Consider the following 26353-nt stretch of genomic DNA (forward strand, 5'->3'; position numbering starts at 1 on the left):
GATAATAGATAGATAGATAGATAGATAATAGATAGATGGATAATAGATAGATAGATAGATAGATAGATAGATAGATAATAGATAGGTAGATAGATAGATAGATAGATAGATAGATAATGGATAGATAGATAATAGATAGATAGATAATAGATAGATAGATAGATAGATAGATAGATAGATAGATAGATAGATAGATAGATAGATAATGGATAGATAATAGATATATAGATGATAGATAATAGATAGATAGATAGATAGATAGATAGATAGATAGATAGATAGATAGATAATAGATAGATGGATAATAGATAGATAGATAGATAGATAGATAGATAGATAGATAATAGATAGATAGATAATAGATAGATAGATAGATAGATAGATAGATAATAGATAGATAGATAGATAGATAGATAGATAGATAGATAGATAATAGATAATAGATAGATGATAGATAGATAATAGATAGATAGATAATAGATAGATAGATAATAGACAGGTGATATATAGATAGATAGATAGAAACATAGGTAGATGATAGATAGATAGATAATAGATAGATAGATACAGTTGAAACCAGAGGTTTCCATCCACTATATCAAAAGACACATCTGCATGTTTTTCTTTTCATGTAAGATATTGGGACACACACATGCAGATGTCTATTTTTATATAGTGGATGGAAGCTTCTGGTTTCTCATTTATGCGATAAGTTTCCACCATAGACATAGCTATAAATACCAGTAGAGACTTATAGTAAAATCCATGTTTCTGGTCACACACACCACTTTATAGTGCTAATTACAGAACTAAAGTCAGAACTGACCTGATATCAGATAATTAATGAACGGACGGCCGATGCATCACATTATTCACCATCATTGTGGCTGTAACTGGAAACTTTGTGTGGATGAGATGTCTATATTGTGACTGCTGACACAATTACAAAAAAAAATAATTTTGAAGTTCCTAGTTTATCATGTGCTGATTTTACATGGGACTGCTGAAAGCTAGTTGAATTTCCCTTTTTGATTCGTACAAATCTGAGATGCGCACAGACGACTGAGTCATTATGGAAAACCAACGCCCTGGTTTCTTAAAAAAAAACTATCAGTCTTCTGCTGTAGGTCGCGCAGTTGTTCTCTTATAATCCTCCTGGAATCATGGACGTCGCTGAGCTCCTGCTTCCCTTCATCCTATCCACCCTGATAGCCACAAGTAAGTAACTCTTTATGTATCCTGGATCTTTCTGTAAATATTATTTACTCTTTAATTTTACATAAAATAAACAATAAATAAAGTAATAGAGTAAACAATAAAGTAACAATAAATGTAAATTTAAAGGTAATAATATAAATATTGATTTTGCTAGAAACATAATCTCTATTTGTATCTTTTTTTATTTTCAACATTCTGTTCTCTAAAGATAAGTTTGTTTTTAAGACGAGGTCTGTTTCTAATTAAACGTTGCAAAAACAAAAACCAAACTGTCTTTGAATTTATTATGGAAAATAAGGAAACAAAATCCTATTCTTTGTTTTAACCTCTGATTATATTTCAGTAAGTGTCATAATTCAACACTAGTTTCGTGCACATTTCGAAAAAGTTCAGTTTTCTTGCCTCCCCGAAGTTAGAACGTTTCATTCCTTAAGAGGAAAAGAAAAAAGGACTCGCTTCCATTTTTGGCTAAAAAATATAGGAAAATCTGACACATCGAAATGCTCTTGATTCTCTCACTAGTTAACTGCGAGAGTCCCTGCTCCTTATTCTTGTCAATATACAGCCTGGAGTAAATTTAGAAACTTTGGCAAGTAACCCTAGGAGAGGAATGTCATCTCCTGCAATGCCAGGGCCCTACTTATACAAGAATGCAATGCAGGCAGAGTGGAGGGGTAAAGTATTAAAGCAGAGAACAACTTTTTTTTAATGCCATTTCCATGTCAAATTTTTACAACTTTTTTTTTTTTAAAGTGAATTAGGCTTAGGTGCAGTACCCAAATCAACCACATAGTAAAAGGGGCGCTGTTTTTGGCTGACCATGCCACATGCCTGACAGGCAATGGCTGTGTGTAACAGCCAGGATCTGCCTTTTTAACCTGTGAAATGCCATGGTCAATATACAGTGTCTCTGTAAAGTCATGGTGCACGTTTGACCAGTCAATGGAAAGCAACTTAAGACGATAGAAATGTGCAATTTGCTCCAAATAAAAGAAAAACTCTCCCAGTTACATACCTATTCAGTGCAGTTCGATATGGGCTCCATTTGTTGCCCTAGACATATCCAAACAATAGTGGTTGCATGATGTCACAGACCTGGCAGTGTATTAATCAGAGTTCAGTTTATCAGGGGTTAATCTGACTGGGGCTCAGCAACAGCTTCAGGCCATGTGCACACGTTCAGTATTTTTAGCTTTTTTTTCCGCTTTTTTTGCTATAAAAACGTGATAAAAACGCGAAAAAAACGTGAAAAAAACGCTTACATATGCCTCCCATTATTTTCAGTGTATTCCGCATATCTTGTGCAAATGTTGCATTTTTTTCCGCGAAAAAATCGCATCGCAGGAAAAAAAGCAACATGTTCATTAAATTTGCAGAATTGCAGGGATTCCGCACACCTAGGAGTGCATTGATCTGCTTACTTTCCGCATGGGGCTATGCCCACCATGTGGGAAGTAAGCAGATCATGTGCGGTTCTTACCCAGGGTGGAGGAGAGGAGACTCTCCTCCACGGACTGGGCACCATATAATTGGTAAAAAAAAAGAATTAAAATAAAAAATAGTGATATACTCACCTTCGATGGCCCCCGCAGTCTTCCCGCCTCTCATCGGTGCATGCTCTCTCTTCCGTTCCTATAGATGCTCTGTGTGAAGGACCTTCGGTGACGTCGCGGTCATGTGACCTTGACGTCGCGGTCATGTGACCGCGACGTCATCGCAGGTCCTACACACAAAGCAACAGCTGAGGAGATCGGGGGCCATCAGAAGGTGAGTATAACCATTTTTTTTATTTTTTTATTATTTTTAACATGATATCTTTTTACTATTGATGCTGCATAGGCAGCATCTATAGTAAAAAGTTGGTCACACTTGTCAAACAGTATGTTTGACAAGTGTGACCAACCTGTCAATCAGTTTTCCAAGCGATGCTACAGATCGCTTGGAAAACTTTAGCATTCTGCAAGCTATTTACGCTTGCAAAATGCTAAAAAAACCGCAAAAAAACGGGAAAAAACGCAAAAAGAAAAATGCGGATTTCTTGCAGAAAATTTCCGGTTTTCTTCAGGAAATTTCTGCAAGAAATCCTGACGTGTGCACATACCCTCAATGAGTTTGTGTTGTTTGATTGATTCTTGTGATCTTTTCTCATGATCATGGCCTGATATGATTGAGCCAGAGAAAGGGCACCAAAAGTGCACCATGACTACAAAACTGCACCATGACTTTATGGACACACTGTATAATGGGGCATTAGCAAGAGGCATCATTCAGCATGATGAGTTTTTTTTGAAGACCTATCATCTCTGCCTGTGGCTCAGCTTCAAAGGAGAATGTGATTTTTACTATATACAGCAATAATCATGTATCGCCCTATATAGTGTAAATGATGAGATGATTGCAGTATCAGATCTCCTAAGAGGACTAAAAAAATACACTTAACAATAAAAGAATATAATTTCTAAAAAATAAAAAAAAATGAAAACATAAAAATCCAAATGAAAAGAATTGACCAACTAGCAAAACTCATTGTTGTGCCAATACATGAAACATGGCAATGAGAAAGTTCAACAAAACAATTGAAAGATACTATGACTTGATCAATATGTGACACTTGATAAAAGGATTCTGTCTTTGGTGTTCTCCACTGGTCATCAATGACCTCTGATACTTTATGACTATGGTCTGTAATGCGGATTGCAGCAGCGTCACTGCTCTCTTTATCTTTCACTGCCGCAATCCGTGTTACTGATGAAGGCCGTGTGTTGACCGCAATGTCTATATTTCAGTTTCGGATTGCTTGCACCTCATAAATTACATTAAGTTTAATATATGATTTTTTTAGGGGATAGTATGTATGTATATACAAAAAATGGATTTTGCAGTTTTCATATGGCCAATTGAAACTCATTGCAGGCTGAAATTTCTTGTTCTGTAGAGATTACTTCTCATCAGTTATCTTGTCATCATCACACATTGGGTAACAATGAAAGGTATCGAATATAATACAAGATCCACCATTCACAGTAGGTGATGTCACAGCTCACCTCCTCCTCCTGTACAATGACTGATAACACCTCTATATACAGTAGATAACACAGGATCCACCATTCACAATAGGTGATGTCACAGCTCACCTCCTCCTCCTGTACAATGTCTGATAACACCTCTATATACAGTAGATAACACAGGATCCACCATTCACAATAGGTGATGTCACAGCTCACCACCTCCTGTACAATGAATGATAACACCTCTATATACAGTAGGTAACACAGGATCCACCATTCACAATAAGTGATGTCACAGCTCACCTCCTCCTCCTGTACAATGACTGATAACACCTCTATATACAGTAGATAACACAGGATCCACCATTCACAATAGGTGATGTCACAGCTCACCTCCTCCTCCTCCTGTACAATGACTGATAACACCTCTATATACAGTAGATAACACAGGATCCACCATTCACAATATGTGATGTCACAGCTCACCTCCTCCTCCTGCACAATGTCTGATAACACCTCTATATACAGTAGATAACACAGGATCCACCATTCACAATAGGTGATGTCACAGATCATCTCCTCCTCCTGCACAATGACTCATAACACCTCTATATACAGTAGATAACACAGGATCCACCATTCACAATAGGTGATGTCACAGCTCACCTCCTCCTCCTGCACAATGTCTGATAACACCTCTATATACAGTAGATAACACAGCATCCACCATTCACAATAGGTGATGTCACAGCTCATCTCCTTCTCCTGCACAATGACTGATAACACCCCTATGTACAGTAGATAACACAGGATCCATCATTCACAATAGATGATGTCACAGCTCACCTCCTCCTCCTGTACAATGACTGATAACACCTCTATATACAGTAGATAACACAGGATCCACCATTCACAATAGGTGAAGTCACAGCCCTCCTCCTCCTCCTGTACAATGACTGATAACACCTCTATGTACATTAGATAACACAGGATCCACCATTCACAATAGGTGATGTCACATCTCACCTCCTCCTCCTGTACAATGACTGATAACACCTCTATATTCAGTAGATAACATAGGATCCACCATTCACATAAGGGGACATCACAGCTCACCTCCTCCTCCTGTACAATGACTGATTACATATTTATATACAAACTAACACAGAATCCACAATTCACAGCAGGTAATGTCAAAGCTCACCTATTCCTTCTTCCTGAGCAATGACCTCTACAAAGGTCACAAAGTTTTCCCACAACACTCTCCCAGTAGGTCATCTCCAGTCTATTTTAGACTTGTCTCTAAATCATAGCAACTGCAGCTCAGACATGATGTCTGCTTCATAAGCATATACAGATGGATGCAAATGGAATAAAAATCTACAGCAAGTACAATAGATAGAAAAAAAGAGAATATTTATTGCTATCTGGATTCTTCCTTTTTACAGGATGGATCCCAAGCCTTATCTTCCTCTGCGGTCTCTCATTCACTACCGACCGCAGTGGATGCTGCTCAGTAAAGTCGTCAGTCTCCTCGTCTTGCTCTCTCGCTCAGACTCAGTCTGTGAGAATGGTTACCACTGCCTCTCCAGGTTCAGCTATGGTAACTAATAAGTGACTGCATCGAGCGATCTCTTCTGAGACTAAGTCCAGATTTCGCTCTACTGGGCATGCTCGTGAGGCGGCTTCTCTTTGGTGGTCGGCCTTCACATGTTCAGGTCCTGGTCCGGCTCCGGACTGGCCCATGAACAAGGTCTTGTCTGATTGACAAAATCTATAAAAGGATCTTTGGGGCGCCCATCGGTGCGCTAAGATCATTTATGTTCTGTGTGTGTGAGGAACCTAACGGTACTGTGGACTCAGTTGTATGTGCTCAGGGCAGGTCTAGTGCCTTTAGAATTCCGGCTCCTCCGGAGAGGAGATTGTGTGTCCGAATTCAGGGCTGGCATTAGGCCTTTAGAATTCTGGTTTCTCCGAAGAGGAGTTCTGTGAGTGCTTGGAGTCCACTACCGGTTCCCCTGCCCCAGTGGGGCTTGCGTACACCTGTGAAGATAACAGGGTTCGCTTTTAGCGCCATTACCAATCTGCAGCTGTGTGCCTATGAACACAGCTCTGCTACAGAGTTTCTTTCCCGTCGCTGAGTGACTGAGTTAGCTCAGTGCAAGTCAGTTACGCTCTCTGCTTGTTTCGCCATTGTCCTCTTAGCTGAAGTATACCATCTCTGCATGGTGGACCCCGGGTGGAAAACGCACTTTATTATCATACCTTATTTAGTGTGTCCGCCGACACTAACAGTATCTTAACACCAGGGTCTGGCTAACAGTGGTGGATGAACAGCAATTGCGACCGTACATCCAGCAGCTTGAGGGCAGGTTGTCTGCTCTGGAGCATTCAACTTCAGCTGTGGATGTTGCCACAGTAGCAATTCATGCAGCCTCTGAAGCTGCATCTCGAATGTCCACTGCAACCTCTGTTCCCTCCCTCTCTCATCACCCGCTGCCCGATAAGTTCTCAGGTGACAGTAAGACCTGTAGGTAATTCTTGAACCAGTGTTCTATTCATTTGGAGCTACTGGCGTCTCGTTTCCCATCTGAATGGGCCAAGGTGGGATTCGTGATCTCCCTGTTGTGGGACAGAGGGTTAGAGTGGGCAACACCACTGAGAGAGCGCAATGATCTGGTGGTGCAGAGCGTCTCGTCTTTCCTGAGAACTCTGAAGCAGGTTTTTTGGGGGCCTCACATCACTCATGATACCGTGCTCCAATTGCTGGCTTTAGCCCACGGCTCAGCTATGGTCAGCCAGTACGCCATCCATTTCTGGACTGATGCCTCTGAGTTAGAGTGACCGGATAGAATTCTTATCCCTGTTTTCTGGAAGGGATTGGTTGACCACGTAAAGGATGCTGTAGCCGTTATGGAGATTCCTGCCTCACTGGAGGAGTTAATTTCTGACTCCACACATATCGACCTTCGTCATACTGAGCGAGGGTTGGAGCAAATCCTGTGTCAGTAGAGGTTTCGGCTGGCACCAAACTTTGCCAAGCCTCTAGAATCTCCGGTCCGGGTTTTAGAGTCGCAGGACGCATGGAGGTTTCTTGTGCGGCTTCCAAGTCTTATCCCACTTGAGCATCTCCAACCTGATATGCTTGTCGACAACTTGGTCATTTTGCCAACAAATGTCCTCAGCGGCAGGGAAACGACCGCGTCTAGTGGCTATAGGAGGAGGCTCACTAGACACGGCAAGTTTTTCCTTCAAAATTACTTTCAAAGTGAAACTGTCCTATGGCTCAATACCTCTATTGTCACAGGCTAGCGTGCATTCCGGGGCAGAGGGTAATTTTATGTCCTAATTTTTCGCCCTTCGGCACGCAATACCTCTGGTCATGCTCTCCAATCCAGTTACAGTTAAGGTACCGTTACACTAAACGACTTACCAACGATCACGACCAGCGATACGACCTGGCCGTGATCGTTGGTAAGTCGTTGTGTGGTCGCTGGGGAGCTGTCACACAGACAGCTCTCTCCAGCGACCAACGATCAGGGGAATGACTTCGGCATTGGTGAAACTGTCTTCAACGATGCCGAAGTCCCCCTGCAGCACCCGGGTAACCAGGGTAAACATCGGGTTACTAAGTGCAGGGCCGCGCTTAGTAACCCGATATTTACCCTGGTTACCATTGTAAAAGTAAAAAAAAAACACTACATACTCACATTCCGATGTCTGTCACGTCCCCCGCCGTCAGCTTCCCGCACTGACTGTCAGTGCCGGCCGTAAAGCAGAGCACAGCGGTGACGTCACACACGCCGATCCAGCGAAGACAGAGGGTGATCAGCGACCAAAAAAGGTCCTGATCATTCCCTACGACCAACGATCTCCCAGCAGGGGCCTGATCGTTGGTCACTGTCACACATAAGATCGTTAGCGGGATCGTTGCTACGTCACCAAAAAGCGTGACATTGCAACGATATCGTTAACGAAATCGTTATGTGTGAAGGTACCTTTAGAGTGCTGAATGGTTCTACGCTACCCTCTCAGATCACCCATCAAACCACACCACTCTCCCTCGAAATGTCTCGTAACCATCAAGAGTTAATTTCTTTGCTTGTCATCCACAAGGGTATTAATGAGGTCTTGCTGGGTATGCCCTGGTTGCGCCACCATTCACCTCATATCGATTGAGCAACAGGGAGAATACTGGGTTGGAGTAAGGCATGTCAAGGACAGTGTCTCAGGTCTCAGGTCCAGGTTGGTTCATCTGAGCTTCCAGCAAATCTAGCCGCGCTCCCCTGGCACTATTAGCAGTTTGCTGACATTTTTGTTCCCAAAAAAGCCACAGAGACTCTTCCTCCCCATCGTCCCTATGATTGCCCTATTGATCTGATTCCTGGATTTGAGTGTGTACCCTTTGTCGCTACCCGAGACAGAGGCAATGTCTTATTATATAAGGGAGAAACCGGACCATAGGCTTTATTAGAAAACCTGCGGGAGCTGGATATTTCTTCGTTCAGAAGAAAAATGGTGAGCTCCGGCCATGTATAGACTACAGGGGTCTGAATGCAATTATCATCAAGAATAAGTATCCTATACCTCTCATCTCAGAGCTCTTTGAGGGTTGAGGGGAGGTAGGGTATTTGCTAAATTAGATTTGCATGGCGCGCATTACTTGATGCGGATATGTGAGTGAGAGGAATGGAAGACCGCGTTTAACACATGAGATGGGCACTATGACTACCTGTTGATGCCCTCCTGTCTGAGTAACACCCCAGCTGTCTTCCAAGATTTTATCAATTACATTTTCTGGGAGTTGTTGTCCACCTCTGTGGTTGTCTATCTGGACAACATTCTTATCTTCTCCCAAGATATTGAGACCAACCGGAGCGATGTTTGCAAGGTCTTTGAACTCCTGCGTGCCAATTCCATGTACGCCAAGCTAGAGAAGTGTGTGATTGAGCAGGAGTCCTTCCCTTTCCTAGGCTATATCATCTCGGCCAAGGGTTTGACCATGGATCCTGCCAAACTAGAGACCATGATGAACTGGCAGGAACCACATTCCCTTAAAGTGGTGCAGCGCTTTATTGGGTTCATCCCACATTTCTCTACCTTAATATTAAAACACATAAAATATTATAGATGGGGAAAAAAGGGAAAACAAGTACAGGAAAGGAAAGGCGGGTATGGCATCAAAGTGGCATAGTCTATATCAGGTGCATAGAGGGCTATAGTACTCAGTGTTCAAAAGAAATTATAGTGAATATACAAATGTTTTGTCTGTATAAATATTGGGACACATATTAGATGCATACAATCCATCAGCTCAAACTGCAAGCAGTAGGAATCAGGCACCATGTAAACATAAGGAGCATACTCTTAATAGTATATATGTATATTGCGCATAAAAATACATACAAAATGTATTAACCCCTTCAAGACCTTGCCCTTTTCCATTTTTACTTTCTTGTTTTTCGCTCCCCTCCTTCCCAGAGCCATAACTTTTTTATTTTTCCATCAATATGGCCATGTGAGGGCTTATTTTTTGCGAAACAAGTTGTACTTTTGAACAACATCATTGGTTTTAGCATAACGTGTACTAGAAAACTGGAAAAAAATTCCAAGTGCGGTGAAATTCCAAAAAACGTGCAATCCCACACTTATTTTTTGTTTGGCTTTTTTGCTAGGTACAATAAATGTTAAAACTGACCTGCCATTTTGATTCTACAGGTCATTACAAGTTCATAGACACCAAACATGTCTAGGTTACGATTTATCTAAGTGATTAAAAAAATTTTCAAACTTTGCTAAAAAAAACAAACAAAATTGCTCAATTTTCCAATACCCGTAGGGTCTCCATTTTTCGTGATCTGGGGTCAGGTGAAGGCTTATTTTTTGTGAGCTGAGCTGAAGTTTTTAATGATATCATTTTGGTGCAGATACGTTCTTTTGATCGCCAGTTACTGCATTTTAATGCAATGTCGAGGCGACCAAAAAACGTAATTCTGGCGTTTACAATTTTTTTCTCGCTACGCCGCTTAGCGATCAGGTTAATCCTTTTTTTATTAATAGGTTGGGCGATTCTAAACGTGGCGATACCAAATATGTGTAGGTTTGATTTTTTTATTGTTTTATTTTGAATGGGGCGAAAGGGGGGTGATTTAAACTTTTATATATTTTTTATTTCTTTCATATTTTTTTAAACTTTTTTTTACTTTTGCCATGTTTCAATAGCCTTCATGAGAGGCTAGAAGCTGGCACAACTCGATCGGCTCTGCTACATAGGAGCGATGTATAGATCGCTCCTATGTAGCTGAATTACAGGCTTGCTATGAGCGCCGACCACAGGGTGGCGCTCATAGCAAGCCGGCATCAACAACCATAGAGGTCTCAAGGAGACCTTTAGTTATGCTGACACATCGCTGACCCCCGATCATGTGACGGGGGTCGGCGATGCGCTCATTTCCGGCCCGATGGCTGGAAGCGGTAGTTAAATGCCGCTGTCAGCGTTTGACAGCGGCATTTAACTAGTTAATAGCGGCGGGTGAATCGCGATTTCACCCGCCGCTATTGCGGGCACATGTTAGCTGTTCAAAACAGCTGACATGTCCCGGCTTTGATGCGGGCTCACCGCGGAGCCCACATCAAAGCGGGGGTACCGACCTCCGCCGTACTGGTACGACGGAGATCGGAAAGAGGTTAAAGAAGGTGCCAGAGCACTACCGTGAGCAGGGCTGAAATATACATAGACAATAAGACCCTAAATGCAAAACATGAGATCTAATTTCCTTATAACAGCCAACAGCCAGTGACCTACCACACCCGACGCACGTTTCGCTATGGAAAGCTTCGTCCATTAGGAATTTAGAATTTCGGCTTCTCCAGAGAGGAGTTTTGTGTGTTCTTGGAGTCCACTACTGGTTCCCTTGCCCCAGTGGGGCTTGCGTACACCTGTGACGCTAACAGGGTTCACGTTTAGCGCCATTACCACTCTGCGGCTGTGTGCCTATAAACACAGCTCTGCTGCAGAGTTTCCTTTCCACATGCTCCTCTGCTGAGTAACGTCTAACTCAGTGTGAGTCAGTTACGCTCACTGCTTATTTCATCATTGTCCTCGTAGCTGCAGTATGCCATCTCTGCATGGTGTTCCCCGGGTGGCGAACAGTGCTTTATTATCGTATCTTATTTAGTGCGATCCGCTGACCCTAACATCTGGTTTTAATAGATTTTTAAAATATCTGCAGTACACAGCTGATGCATTTTGTAACAGCACACCACGTGGTCAAGTGTGGTATTGCAAGTAAAAAGTAAAATATTCTAAAGCATGCTAGCATACAAAAGGGGATATTTAATCTTAATCTACATCTCATTTCTTTGCAGAATCATGTACACCAGGTAAAGAACTGCTTTTATCATGAATTTAAGATAGCACCGATCTATGGATCTATATTGTGGTAATTGTCATCATTTGTATCTTTCAGCCTTTTCTCTATCTTGCAATGAATGTTCTGGGTTAGCTGCCAAATCCTGCCATAGAGTCAAAGTCACTTGTCCTCCAGACTTTAATGTTTGTGTTGCAACCTTAGAGAGTGACATTCCAGGTAAGACATAAAACATAATTACCAATATTGTAATATTCAATAGGGAACATATATTAGAGAGTGAAGATATCACAAAGGTTTTTTTTCCATGAGACCCTCCCCATTTAGATGGAGCAACAGGCCATGAGGAATCTTCCTCTCTTTGGAGGGTTTGGCTTAGCCAAATATTATAAAGTCATGCATCTATTTTAATAGTACATTGTAATGCTACGTTTCTCCTGTAGAGGCCGCTGCAGTGAAAAGGTATGATCTGTTAAAACATTCCTAGCATTGTTTGTTGTTGGGCTAATTTGCCATGAAGAGGAATCCAGCTGTTAAATGCTGGACAGTACGAAAGTTTAATTTGATTGATCACCATGGTCCAAACACTGAATGTATTTCCTAATATATAAATGAGTTTTAAAAAAAATTACAAGGTCAAAGGTGTCCATTTTTTTGTTTAGATTTTATTCCCACTGCTCCACCGAGTATTCCACTCTTTTATTTTTTAATATTTACCATATCTTTCCAGAGATATGGGACTTTTTATTTAAAGCTATTTTTTCTTCACAAAGGGATAGTGCTAGCAGGGTAATTATGCAGAGCAGCCTTAAGACACGCCCCAGAGGAACCTGTGCTTTAAAAAAAGCCCTATTTCTGGAAATGTATATCAGATTTTAAAAAAAGAAAAAAAATGTAATATTCATGGGATTAATGGGAATAAAGTAGGAACACAAATTGGTAACGTTTAACCACGTAGCATGTTCTCTTTATAGGGACCGCTTCAAAGTCAAAAATAAAAAATATATATATTCTCAACTACCAGTTACCTACCTTTCCTCTTACTCACAGTAAGTCTCCTTCCATGACCAACACACGTGACCCGAGGTCACGTGATGTTTCTAATAGAAGAGGTAGTAGTACATCACTAGGTGAATATATATATATATTATTTTTTTTTTACCAGCTTCTAAAAATAAATATATAATGGCTAGACATGCCTTTTAAATCTACTTTTAAAATATTTACATTGAAACCTCCAGGATACAATTCACAATCTATACCAAAGTTCCCAATAATCATGTCGGGACTTTCATAGTACCAGTGACCTTCTATGAGGACCGTCAAAAATTAGGTCAAGGTCAGTTTGTACTCTCAAATCCTCAGCGGCATGCCTATAGGGATGAAGAGGAAAGATTAGCTACATAGGAAGCCACCAGTATTTTATGTGGTAGATGTGAGAAAGTGCAAGGATTTTGCACTGGGATTTAGAAGCTCCTCGATCCTCCAAAATATCTGGAAAATGGTTGAATTTTCTTTTCTTCTATGTCAGATGTTCTTTTATTTCTCTTGTAGATGGGAAACAGGAAATGACGTTGTACAGAGAGTATTGTGGGAAAAGTAGCATGTGCTCCTATACTGGAAGTCTGACCACCCATTTTGCTGGGAAAAAAATGAGCAGCACCTGCTGTTACACTAGTAACTGCTCTCCACCATTGCCAAAGTGTAAGCATCTCCTACAGGGATAGTACACCTTAACATGACTACTAAAAGGAATTTCTGCAACCCTTGAGAAAAATAACTTGGTGAAGACTTAAAGTGGTGGACTATCTATCCTTCCTTCCTTCCTTCTATCTATCTATCTATCTATCTATCTATCTATCTATCTATCTATCTATCTATCTAATTATCTATCTATCATCTATCTATCATCTATCTGTTATCTATCTATCTATCTATCTATATATCACCTGTCTATCATCTATCTATCATCTATCTATCATCTATCTGGTATCCATCTATCTATCTATCTATCTATCTATCTATCTATCTATCTATCTATCTATCTATCATCTTTCTTTTATCCATCTATTATCTATCTGTCTATATCTATATATTTATCTATCAATCTTTTTCATTGATGTATTATTGAGGGCATGATGATTAAATATTTGCATTGTCATCTAACATTCAATCACATTACAAAATGTTCTGTTCTTGTTAAGTCCCAGAAGAAAAAACTGACAAAAATGGGGTCTCCTGTAAATCCTGCAGCGATTTGAAGGAAGCATCCTGTGAATCAACCACCACCATAGATTGCGTTGGGGACGAGAAGAAATGTGTAGCTATGGCCATCACAAGTAAATCAGGTACAAATCTTCAGTGCTGTCATGTGTAATGTCTAGGGATGAATGAACCCGAACTGTAAACATCAGAATTCATACACATGCTGCAGCACAACCAATCAACGAGCTTTTAAGCTGTGGGCACTTCTGGAGCCATCATACCCATGCCAAGTATTGACATGACTGTGATTGGCCGGCACCACCCGAGACCCGACCTTTATAACTGCGAGATCTCGAGAGGCGATGCTACTCAAGTGAGAAACAGTATAAAAAATTATTAAATGATTTAAAGAATGACGTGGGTTCCCCATTATTTTTAGTAACCAGTCAAGGGAAAACAGACAGCTGTGAGCTGGTCTTATTATGCTTCAAATGTGCAACTATCCTTGGACCTTCGAAGTCTATTAATATCAGTCCCAAGCGGTCTATTTTGTTTTTGCTGGTTATTAAAAATGGGGGGACCAAAAAAATGACATAGGGCACCCACTATTTTTAACAACTAGTTAAGGCAAAGCAGAATGCTAGGGGCTGATATTAATAGGCTGGGAAGGTCCATGCATATTGGACCATTCTCACTCTAATAACACCAGCCCTCAGCCAACCCAGAAATATTTAATATCCATCAAGGGCAAAGCAGACAGCTGGGAGCTAATATTAATAGGCTGGGAAGGTCCATGTATATAGGCCTTTTCATAGCATAATAAGGCCAGCTCACAGCTGTCTACTTTCCCTTGGTTGGTTATAAAAAATAGGGGGGCCCTACATCATTTTAAAATTTATTTATTTATTAACAAATCCAGTAAACTACAGGCACTGCTCCACTCCTCCTCTTGGACCTCTACCTCCTGGTTCAAGATTAGTGATGAGCGAACTCAAACTTTAAAGTTTGGGTTCATACTAGACTCCTAGAGTCCGTGCACTAGACCACGAACATGGACTTTTTCCCTGACAGCTGTCATACTGTTTGGGTTTGCCAGCCGAATAAAGCTTGTTGAGAGGCTGCTGCTCAGCCAATCAACAATCCTTTAGGATGTGGTCACTTCCAGAGCCATCAAAGCCCATCATGGTTCTCTGGCAAAAATCCTATTGCTCTGTTGCATAAAGATTTGTACTCTTTGAAAAAAAAAAAACGGTACTCTGTGCCGTAAAAGCCTGTTGCTCGGTGGCTTAATAGCCTTTTAGTAGCGTATCCAAATCCAACCTTTTCCCCGCAAGGTATTTTTCTAAAGGGAAAAAACATGAGGAGAGCAGCAAATAGGGGACGTGGACATGGTCGTGGTGCTGTTAGTGGTGCTGGTGCAGCTGCTACAGGGAGAGGACGTGGTCGATCTGCACCTGTTACGTGTCCAACTGCAACATTTTACTCAGGTGAATGCAGGCAATACGACGTTTGGTGTTATTTAGTAGGCCCCAATACCACAGAACAAATAGCGAGGCCAGAACATGTGAAGGCCATGTTAGATTGGATGGCTGAAAGTGCCTCCAGTTTCTTCACATTTTCTTTCACCCAGTTCCCTGGAGAAGGCGTTCAGTTCGTTCAGTCGACACCTGCGTGCAGGGCTGCCACTACGAAATTCGGGGCCCCATACTGGCAAAATTTTGGGGGCCCCCTTAAGACTCCACCCAGGCTCCACCCCAGCCCCGCCTCCACCCATTGAACTGTCCACAGCCCCACCGCTGTCTCTTGGAAAAACTCCACTTCTCACCAGTCACACATTAACATTTCCAATCACCAGATCACACACATAGCCAGCAGATTTTGTTTTGGCGAAAAGGTTTTTTTAATCTGCCACGACGACAAGGTAGACTCTTTTGGCCGGGCCCTACTCTACTCTAACTTATTAAACATTTGTTAAAATATGCAATACAATTTAGGTATATTTTTATTTATTTTTCAATTTTCAAATGACCAATAATACCACATACAAGGGACAAATACCACAACACCATGACCAGACACCATATTATCACCACAGTGACCTATAATACGATCTACAAGGAACAAATGCCGCCACACCATGTGCAGACCACATATTACCACCACAGTGACAGAACAATGTCACATACAAGGGACAAATACCACCGCAGCATGTACAGACCACATACTACCACCACATGGTGACCAACTACATACCAGGAACAAATATCAACACAACATGACCAGACAACATACAGTATTACCACCACACAGTGATCGAATAATAGCACATACAAGGAACAAATACCACCACACCATGACCAGACCACATATTACCACTACATAGTGACCAAATAATAGCACATACAGGGAACAAATTCCGCCACACCATGGCTGGACAACATATTACCACCACATTGTGACTGAATAGTACAATACTGATCATTAACCCCTTTCTGACCTTGGACGTACTATCCCGTCCGAGGTCAGAAGCCCCGCTTTGATGCGGGCTCCGGCGGTGAGCCCGCATCAAAGCCGGGACATGTCAGCTGTTTTGAACAGCTGACATGTGCCCATAATGGGCGCGGGCAGAATCACGATCTGCCCGCGCCTATTAACTAGTTAAATGCCGCTGTCAAATGCAGACAGCGGCATTTAACTACCGCTTCCGGCCGGGCGGCCGGAAATAAGCGCATCGCCGACCCCCGTCACATGATCGGAGGTCGGCGATGCTTCTCCATTGTAACCATAGAGGTCCTTGAGACCTCTATGGTTGCTGATGCACGGTAGCTGTAAGCGCCACCCTGTGGTCGGCGCTCACAGCACACCTGATTTTCTGCTACATAGCAGCGAACATAAGATCACTGCTATGTAGCAGAGGCGATCGCATTGTGCCAGCTTCTAGCCTCCTATGGAGGCTATTGAAGCATGGCAAAAGTAAAAAAAAAATTAAAAAAAAATATGAAAAAAATAAAAAAAATATAAACGTTTCACCCCCTTTCGCCCCATTAAAAATAAATCAATAAAAAAAAAATCAAATCTACACATATTTGGTAACGCCGGGTTCAGAATCGCCCGATCTATCAATAAAAAAAGCATTAGCCTGATCGCTAAACAGCGCAGAGCAAAAAAAATTGAAACGCCAGAATTATGTTTTTTTGGTCGCTGCAACATTGCATTAAAATGCAATAACGGGCGATCAAAAGAACGTATCTGCACCAAAATGGTATCATTAAAAACACCAGCTAGGCACGCAAAAAATAAGCCCTCAACCGACCCCAGATCATGAAAAATGGAAACGCTACGGATATCGGAAAATGGCGCAATTTTTTTTTTTTTTTTTTTTTTTTTTAAGCAAAGTTTGGAATTTTTTTTCACCACTTAGATAAAAAAAGAACCTAGTCAAAATAGGTGTCTGTGAACTCGTAATGACCTGGAGAATCATAATGGCAGCTCAGTTTTAGCATTTAGTGAACCTAGCAAAAAAGCCAAACAAAAAACAAGTGTGGGATTGCACTTTTTTTGCATTTTCACCGCACTTGGAATTTTTTTCTGGTTTTCTAGTACACAACATGCTAAAACCAATGATGTCGTTCAAAAGTACAACTCGTCCCGCAAAAAATAAGCCCTCACATGGCCAAATTGACAGAAAAATAAAAAAGTTATGGCTCTGGGAAGGAGGGGAGTGAAAAACGAACACGGAAAAACGGAAAATCCCAAGGTCATGAAGGGGTTAATAAAAAAATAATAATAATATCACCATAAGTGCTATTATACACAGGAGATCTGTACTTAGTATGCAGTGTCTGTGTACAGGTAATACAGTGGTCACCGATGCCATTATACACATGAGCTCTATATATAGTGTCAGTGTTCAGGTAATACAGGGATCACCAGTGACATTATACACAGGAGCTCTGTATATAGGGTACAGTGTACATGTAATACAGTGATCACTAGTGACTAGTGTTGAGCGATACCGTCCGATACTTGAAAGTATCGGTATCGGAAAGTATCGGCCGATACCGGCAAAGTATCGGATCCAATCCGATACCGATACCCGATACCAATACAAGTCAATGGGACTCAAGTATCGGACGGTATCTTTGATGGTTCCCAGGGTCTGAAGGAGAGGAAACTCTCCTTCAGGCCCTGTGATCCATATTAATGTGTAAAAGAAAGAATTAAAATAAAAAATATTGCTATACTCACCTCTCCGACGCAGCCTGGACCTCACGGAGGGAACCGGCAGCGTTCTTTGCTTAAAATTCGCGCATTTACTTCCTTCCGTGAAGTCCCGGCTTGTGATTGGTCACGTGCCGCCCATGTGGCCGCGACGCGACCAATCACAGCAAGCCGTGACGTAATTTCAGGTCCTTCAGGATTTTAAAATTACGTTCTGGCTTGTGATTGGTCGCGTCGCGGTCACATGGGCGACGCGACCAATCACAAGCCGTGACGTCATGGGAGGCAGGACACGCGCATTTTAAAATGCGCGCATGTCCTGCCTCCCGTGACGTCCCGGCTTGTGATTGGTCGCGTCGCCCATGTGGCCGTGACGCGACCAATCACAGCAAGCCGTGACGTAATTTCAGGTCCTTCAGGATTTTAAAATTACGTTCTGGCTTGTGATTGGTCGCGTCGCCCATGTGACCGCGACGCGACCAATCACAAGCCAGAACGTAATTTTAAAATCCTGAAGGACCTGAAATTAAGTCACGGCTTGCTGTGATTGGTCGCGTCGCGGCCACATGGGCGGCACGCGACCAATCACAAGCCGGGACTTCACGGAAGGAAGTAAATGCGCGAATTTTAAGCAAAGAACGCTGCCGGTTCCCTCCGTGAGGTCCAGGCTGCGTCGGAGAGGTGAGTATAGCAATATTTTTTATTTTAATTCTTTCTTTTACACATTATTACATTAATGTTGTTTCGATACCGATACCCGATACCACAAAAGTATCGGATCTCGGTATCGGAATTCCGATACCCGCAAGTATCGGCCGATACCCGATACTTGCGGTATCGGAATGCTCAACACTACTAGTGACATTATACACAGGAACTCTGTATATAGTGTAAAGTGTACAGATAATATAGTGATCACCAGTGACATTATACACAGGAACTCTGTATATAGGGTACAGTGTACATGTAATACAGTGATCATTAGTGATATTATACACAGGAGCTCTGTATATAGTGTATAGTGTACAGATAATATAGTGATCACCAGTGACATTATACACAGGAGCTCTGTATACAGTATACAGTGTATGGTGTTAGTGTACAGGTAACATACTGACTCACCAGTGATGTCTCTAGCTGAAGTCCTTCATCTTTGCGTTTCTTTTTAATCCAGCTCAGACCGCCATCACTTCTTTCAGCCAGGACTCGTCTCTGCATAAAATAACACAGTTATCTAGAGCACCACTTCCAGAGCACATTCCCCACTTTTTTCCTTTCTTCTACACTACACATCTGAATACAGACGTTCACCCACCATTAATATATAATTGGTTATTATGCAACCCACCATTCCAAATATAAATTATAATCAGCCACTGTGCCCCCACTATCTGTACATAGCCACTTTCCCCATTTAATATATAAATTAATTAGCACCTGTACTCTGTCCCCCAATTTATTTCCAGTCACTTTATCCTCAACAACCCCACTATGTACCTCCCGCTCTAACCCTTACCCCTATTCATTATAGTTACATGCCCCTTCTGCCTCAATTCATTGTCATGTCTTCTCTCTCTCCCATTCTCTATTCATTATCAACTGCTCTTCCCCACTCTCAAAATTCATTATTTGCTCTCCCCACCTTCAATACACCATTTGCTCTCCCACCCCCACCTTCAATTCAATTGCTGTCCAGGTCCCTCACACTCACTTGATGTGCAGTCCCTATCACCCCCACATCATCATTTGCAGTCCCCATCACCCCACTTCATCATTTGCAGTCCACCTTACTTCATCATTTAGTCCCCTATCCCCCTTCACTTCATCTGCAGTCCCCTTTGCTTCATCATTTGCATAATTTCATCATGTGTAGTACCCCCTCAAACACAATTCATCATCTGCAGTCTCCATCACTCCCACATCATCATTTCCAGTCCCCATCACCCCCACTTCATCATTTGCAGTCCCCATCACCCCCACATCATTTGCAGTCCCCATCACCCCCACATCATCATTTGCAGTCCCCATCACCCCTGCATCATCATTTGCAGTCCACATCACCCCCACATCATCATTTGCAGTCCCCATCACCCCCACATCATCATTTGCAGTCCCCATCACCCCCACAATATCATTTGCAGTCCCCATCACCCCCACATTATCATTTGCAGTCTCCATCACCCCTGCATCATCATTTGCAGTCCCCATCACCTCACATCATCATTTGCAGTCCCGATCACCCCCACATCATCATTTGAAGTCTCCATCACCCCCACATCATTTGCAATCCCCATCATCCCCACATCATCATTTGCAGTCCCCCATTCCACCTTCACTTCATCTGCACTCCCCCTTACTTCATCATTTGCAGCCCCCTATCATTTCATCATGTGCAGTACCCCCTCAAACACACTTCATCATTTGCAGCCCCCTATCATTTCACCATGTGCAGTACCCCCTGAAACACACTTCATCTTCTGCAGTCTCACTCCCCCCCACCTCACCAATTAAAACAAACAAAAAATGTTTTTTATACTTACCTCAGTCGTTCCCCGGGGTGTCTAGTGTTTTCAGCAGTGAAGCAGCAGCTAGAATGTATGGGCTGCTGAGAGAACCTGACAGGAGCCCATACATTCTAGCACATTCACTACTGAAACTGCTAGAATGTATGGGCTGTAGTCAGGACCTGCAGGGAGCCCATACATTCTAGCTACAGCCGAGCAGGAGCTGCGCAGCTGCCGACTAGGTAAGACGGCCATGCACAGCTCCAAAAAGGTTCCTGGGCCCCAGCGCCGATGTGTGTGCCGCAGTGCACAATATTTTAGTGCATGATGGGGCCCGATCAGTAGAAGCACAACAGTGGGGCCCCAGATCTGCGGGCCCCTCTGTGTACTGCTGCTGACCAGGTCCCATGCAGCAGTAAGGGCAGTAATGCCCTGATGGCGGCCCTGCCTGAGGGTCTTAGTCATCGTTCTTCCACCTCACCTCCTTGCAAATCAGCCTAGCAGTCTGAGTTCATGCAGCAGTTTATTCTGCTTTTTGATGAGTTCACTGGCTGGGGTTCAGTTGCCCATCCACTTGGCCCTGCTCCAGAAATGGAAGTGCACTAATGCCCAACCACTCGTTCTGTTGGAGGATGAGTACGTGGGAGGGCCAATGCACACGATCAGAGTACCACCGCAGCACATCTCAGAGGATGAGGAAACACAGTTGCCAATTGCTGCAGGTTTCTACAGTGTGCTGACCATCAAGGATGGAAGCAATCAGGACTGGGGGAAGATGATGTGTGGGATCATGAGACCCTTGACCACACATGGATCGAAGGGCCTCATAGTGACATGTACAGCTCGGAGGAAAAGGAGGTAGTTATGCTTCCCGATCACAAGAGAAAAAATTCCAATTACCCATTGTAAACTAAAACAAATTGGAGCTAAAATAAATTTTTTGTGAAAAAAAGTTAAATGTTCATTTTTTTTAAACATTCCAAAAATTCCTGTGAAATACCTGAAGGGTTAATAAACTTCTTGAATGTGGTTTTGAGCACCTTGAGGGGTGCAGTTTTTAGAATGGTGTCATACTTGGGTATTTTCTATCATATAGACCCCTCAAAGTGACTTCAAATGTGATGTAGTCCCTAAAAAAAAATGGTGTTGTAAAAATGAGAAATTGCTGGTCAGCTTTTAACCTTTATAGCTCCCTAAAAAAAAAAAATCGGTTCCAAAAGTGTGCTGATGTAAAGTAGACATGTGAGGAATGTTACTTATTAAATATTTTTTGTGACATAGCTCTGTGATTTAAGGGCATAAAAATTCAAAGTTGGAAAATTGCGAAATTTTCTCAAAATTTCAGTTTTTTCACAAATAAACGCTGGTAATATCAAAGAAATTTTACCACTATCATGAAGTAACAATATGAAGCATTCCAGAGTTATAACCTCATAAATGGACGGTGGTCAGAATTGTAAAAATTGGCCCAGTCATTAACGTGCAAACCACCCTTGGGGGTAAAGGGGTTAACTGAACAATGAACATTTGATCATGTAACAAATACACAAGACCCACATATGTGGGTCCCACCATTGGGTCTCTAGTATGGGCCCCTAATGATGTGTTAGGAATGAAAAGGTGACCACACACGTGTGACTCTTTCTATTAATTTTTATGGGAGCTTAGAAGTTTGATAAGAAACCGTGATCTGCAGTTCTCATAGATTTCATGGAAATCAATGGCGAGAGGTATGCATGCCTATGAGCCTGGTAGCATGCTGGGGAGCGTTCAGAGCTCCCATAACAAATCAATGGAGAGAGCTACTCACATGTCCAAGAGCCTAGTAGCGTACTCAACAATATTCAGACCTCACAAAGAAATCAATAGAAAATTACTCATATCTAAAGGTTTGAAAGAAAGCTCTGGAGTTTTCAAAACTTTCATTATTGTGAAAGGAGAGAGCTATGTATGTGCGCACCTCTGATTATTATTAAGATATTAGTTGTTGAAAACATTGCTTAATAAAACATATTTTTTCACAGAAAAAATGTCTTCCACGTATTCTCTAAGTGGCTGCGGAACACCAGGATTGTGCAATTTGACGGAAAGAGAATATCAATTTGTAGGACAGACAATCAAAACCACCTTCACGTGCTCCAGTGGGAGCGACATCCATCCTCTGGGTCTGCCTCTTCTGCTGTTGGTTACATTCGTTTTTTTCAAAGTCCTCTCTTAAACCCTCAGATGTGTTTTTTTTTCTGCAAAAAGATGCAGTGTTTCAGTGATATTAGATTTTCCAGTATATTTATTCTACCAGTTTCTCATAGTTTTCAAGATGTTTGCTTACTGTCATCCAATAGTAATAGTCATTGTATACCATTGAAATATGTGACAACCAGAATATCCCTCCAAGAATAATACTCACATAACTTCGACAATATCCATTTGTCGATGGAGAATGTGCACACAATGGTAATTTCATGAAAGCTCTCTGGTGTTCTCACTTTCCTTCTAGTTTTGTTTTTGGAGGACCATAGATGACCCAACAAGGTCTCCAACGGGTCCATAGAAAACTCATCCAAAGTTTTTCTTAAGCCCGAGTAATTAAAGATGGGGTTGAGTGTCCCTTTGCTTCCTAAGATCTGGCAGAGGAATGGAAATGTACATGGGGACCCAATGGTGAGAAATTTTGAGAAGTTCTTCTCAGTCCTTCCTTCTTAAAGCAGATATGAAAGTGGTTTTGGTGGTACTTTGCATATCCTGGTCAATGGCTAATGTTAATGCTTTGCTTACCTACATTCTATAAAGCTTTTATCAGGTCTAAATTCCCAAATATGGTATTTCATAGAGGCAAGTGCCTTAACTCTCTATGACTCCAGGTTTACAGCTATGGATAGTATCACATGATCTTTCTCAGGAAATTAGCAGCCTTATATAGAGATCATGCGATACCAGCAGTAACTGCAAAGAAGCAGGAAGTGCAGATGCGGGTAGTGCAGAAGTGGCAGCTGTACTCAGACTTTATCGTAGGTACACTTAAAGTAGGAGACAGAATCTAAAAAAAAATCTAGAAAAATTACATTGTAGGATTTTTACACAATTAATTAGCATCTTACTGAAAGAAATAAGTATTTGATGCAATAGAAAAACAGAACTTAATTTTTGGTCCAGAAACCTTTGTTTGAAGTTACAGAAGTCAGATGTTCCCTGTAGTTCTTGACCAAGTTTGCACACACTGCTGCAGGGATTTTGGCCCCCTTGTCCATACAGATCTTCAGATCTTTCAGTTTTCGGGGCTGTCGTTGGGCAATATTGAGTTTCAGCTCCCTCCAAAAAGTTTTTTATTCGGGTCTGGAGACTGGCTAGGCTACGCAAGGACCTTGATAAGCTTCTTACGGAGACGTTCCTTAGTTGTCCTGGCTGTGTGTTTCAAGTCATTGTCATGTTGGAAGATACAGACAATGCTCTTATTGAGTGAAGGAGGTTGTTGGCTACAATCTTGAGATACATGACCCCATTCATCCTCCCTTCAATACGGTGCAGCCGTCCTGTCCACTTTTTTTTGTAGAAAAGCACCCCCAAAGTATGATGTTTCCCCCACCATACTTTACGATTGGGACAGTGTTCTTGGGGTTGTGCTCATCCTTCTTCTACCTCCAAACACAGAGAGGGGAGTTGATACCAATAAGTTCTAATTTGGTCTCATCTGACCACGGAACATTCTCCCATGGCTCTTCTGGATCATCCAGATGTCATTGGCAAATTTCAAATGGGTCTGGACATGAGCTGGAGTGAGCAGGGGGACCTTGTGTGCCCTGCAGGATTTTAATCCATGATGACATAGTGTGTTACTAATGGTGATGTTTGAGACTGCTTGTCTATTGTCCTCTACAATTTTGTCCCTGGTGTCCTTAGACAGCTCTTTGGTCTTAACCATGGTGGAGAGGTTGGAGTGTTATTGAGTGTGTGGACAGGTGTCTTTTATACAGGTAACAAGGTCAAACAGGTGCAATTAATACAGGTAATTAGTGCAGAGTAGGAGAACTTCTTAAAGAAAAACTAACAGATCTGTGAGAGCCAAAATTCTTGTTGGTTGGAAGGTGATCAAATTCTTATTTAATGCTATAACATTCAATTTAATTATTTATAAATCATATAATGTGATGTTCTGATTTTGTATTTTTAGATTCTGTCTCTGACAGGTGACGTGTACCTATGATAAAAATTACAGATTTCTCTATTCTTTGTAGGTGGGAAAACTTGCAAAATTGTCAGTGTATCTAATCATTATTTTCCCCACTGCAAATGTTAGGTCGATTTCCAGACATTACATTTCTAAAATAATAGTTGTAACTGCGCCTATTAAATGAAATATTCTAGGAAATCACACGGACATACTTAAATTATTAGGTTTCTCATGACCACGGTTTCTCTTGTACAACATAATGCCAATTGTGTCCCATAAAAAAATAAATAAATATGAAAATGTACAGGAAAATGTAACTGCATATTTTCATTTCCCATTTTATGTAATAAAATGTTTTTCCACCAATGTTTCGGAATGTTATTTGCACTACAAACCTACAACTCTTTGTTCTACAAGGTGTGTGTGTGCGGGACAAATTTGAAGACCTTATCCTGGCATTAGACTAGAAACTACAGAAAATATTTAATATAACCCATAATCATCATAAATATGATCCATGTGGCAAATAAATTCCATTTTTCACACCAACCACAGGAAATTATAATGTTTCCAGCTTTATGCTTTTCTGTGTAGAGTGAGACATAATCAGCTGAGTTATTTCATTATTATCTTATAGCTTAGTTGGTAGTGGAAGAGGAAAAGGAATTAAGAGGTAATCTAATCCTTCAAATGAATAATCAGTATAAGGCCACGTTCACATGTTCAGTATGTGGTCGGTATTTTACATCAACATTTCTAAGCCAAAATTAAGAGTGGATCAATCAGAGTAAAAGTAGAATAGAAACACATCACCACTTCTACGTTTTTCACTGACTCCTGATTTTGTCTTACAAATACTGATGTAACATACTGAGTAAATGATGAATGTGTGAACATGACCTTAGTTTGATGGAAGTTACACAACAGGAACCCCCTCTGATAGTAAGAAGAGCAGGAACGAATCTTATTTTTCACAACTTATCTCTAATTAATGGCATTTTTCAAAATTTTTATCCTCTTAACATATTGCAGTCATCGTGTAATAATTATAGGGGATAATTCAGGAGACTCTTTGCGTGGAACAAGACAACAGGACACAGTTTTATAAGTGGTAAAGTTTATATTATCACACGGTGATTCAAACAGGTGCAGAGAGAAACTCAAGTCCACAACACTTGGTGCAAATAATAAACGCAGCTTAGCAGTCAATAGGAAACTTCAGAGGTAGATGCAAACAAACAGAAAGTCTATGAAGCACAGTTATTCTTGAGGAAACTTGACACGAATAGATCCTTGACTTAGTCCAGACACAGAAAGATATGCTATAAGGTAGTTCAAATCATATCTTAGCTCAACCAGGGAGGCCTAGTTAATAGTCTCAGGTTTTGCAGAGCAGCAACAGCTTACATGTCCAGCAAATGCAGATGGAAGTAACATGATCAGCAGATGAAGGAGGATTACTGAACACTGGTGTATGCAGCAGGAACTCAGAGCAGAGTGGCAGGATCTCCAACACAGGTTCACAGGAGCAGGTGCAGGTGCAAGGCCAGGGAGTAATCAGGAGCTGGATGCAAAGCAGAATAATCTAGCACAGACTGAAGGCTGGGGTGGAGTTTTATAGCAGGAAGACAAGTGCACATGAGACCAAAGACGCCATGT

General features: G+C 41.6%; 1 protein-coding gene across 1 annotated transcript; it reads left to right on the forward strand.

Annotated features, from left to right (window-relative positions):
• The first annotated feature begins 1104 nt into the window (after positions 1-1104).
• Positions 1105-25060, forward strand: LOC143770487 (uncharacterized). The gene is made up of 5 exons (XM_077260149.1): positions 1105-1218; positions 11696-11815; positions 13151-13300; positions 13801-13944; positions 22551-25060. Exons 1-5 carry the CDS (start codon positions 1164-1166, stop codon positions 22742-22744), a joined length of 663 nt encoding a protein of 220 aa, XP_077116264.1. The 5' UTR covers positions 1105-1163; the 3' UTR covers positions 22745-25060.
• The last annotated feature ends 1293 nt before the right edge of the window (positions 25061-26353 follow it).

This window comes from Ranitomeya variabilis, chromosome 4 (assembly GCF_051348905.1).
Source record: "Ranitomeya variabilis isolate aRanVar5 chromosome 4, aRanVar5.hap1, whole genome shotgun sequence".
Taxonomy (NCBI): Eukaryota; Metazoa; Chordata; class Amphibia; order Anura; family Dendrobatidae; genus Ranitomeya; species Ranitomeya variabilis.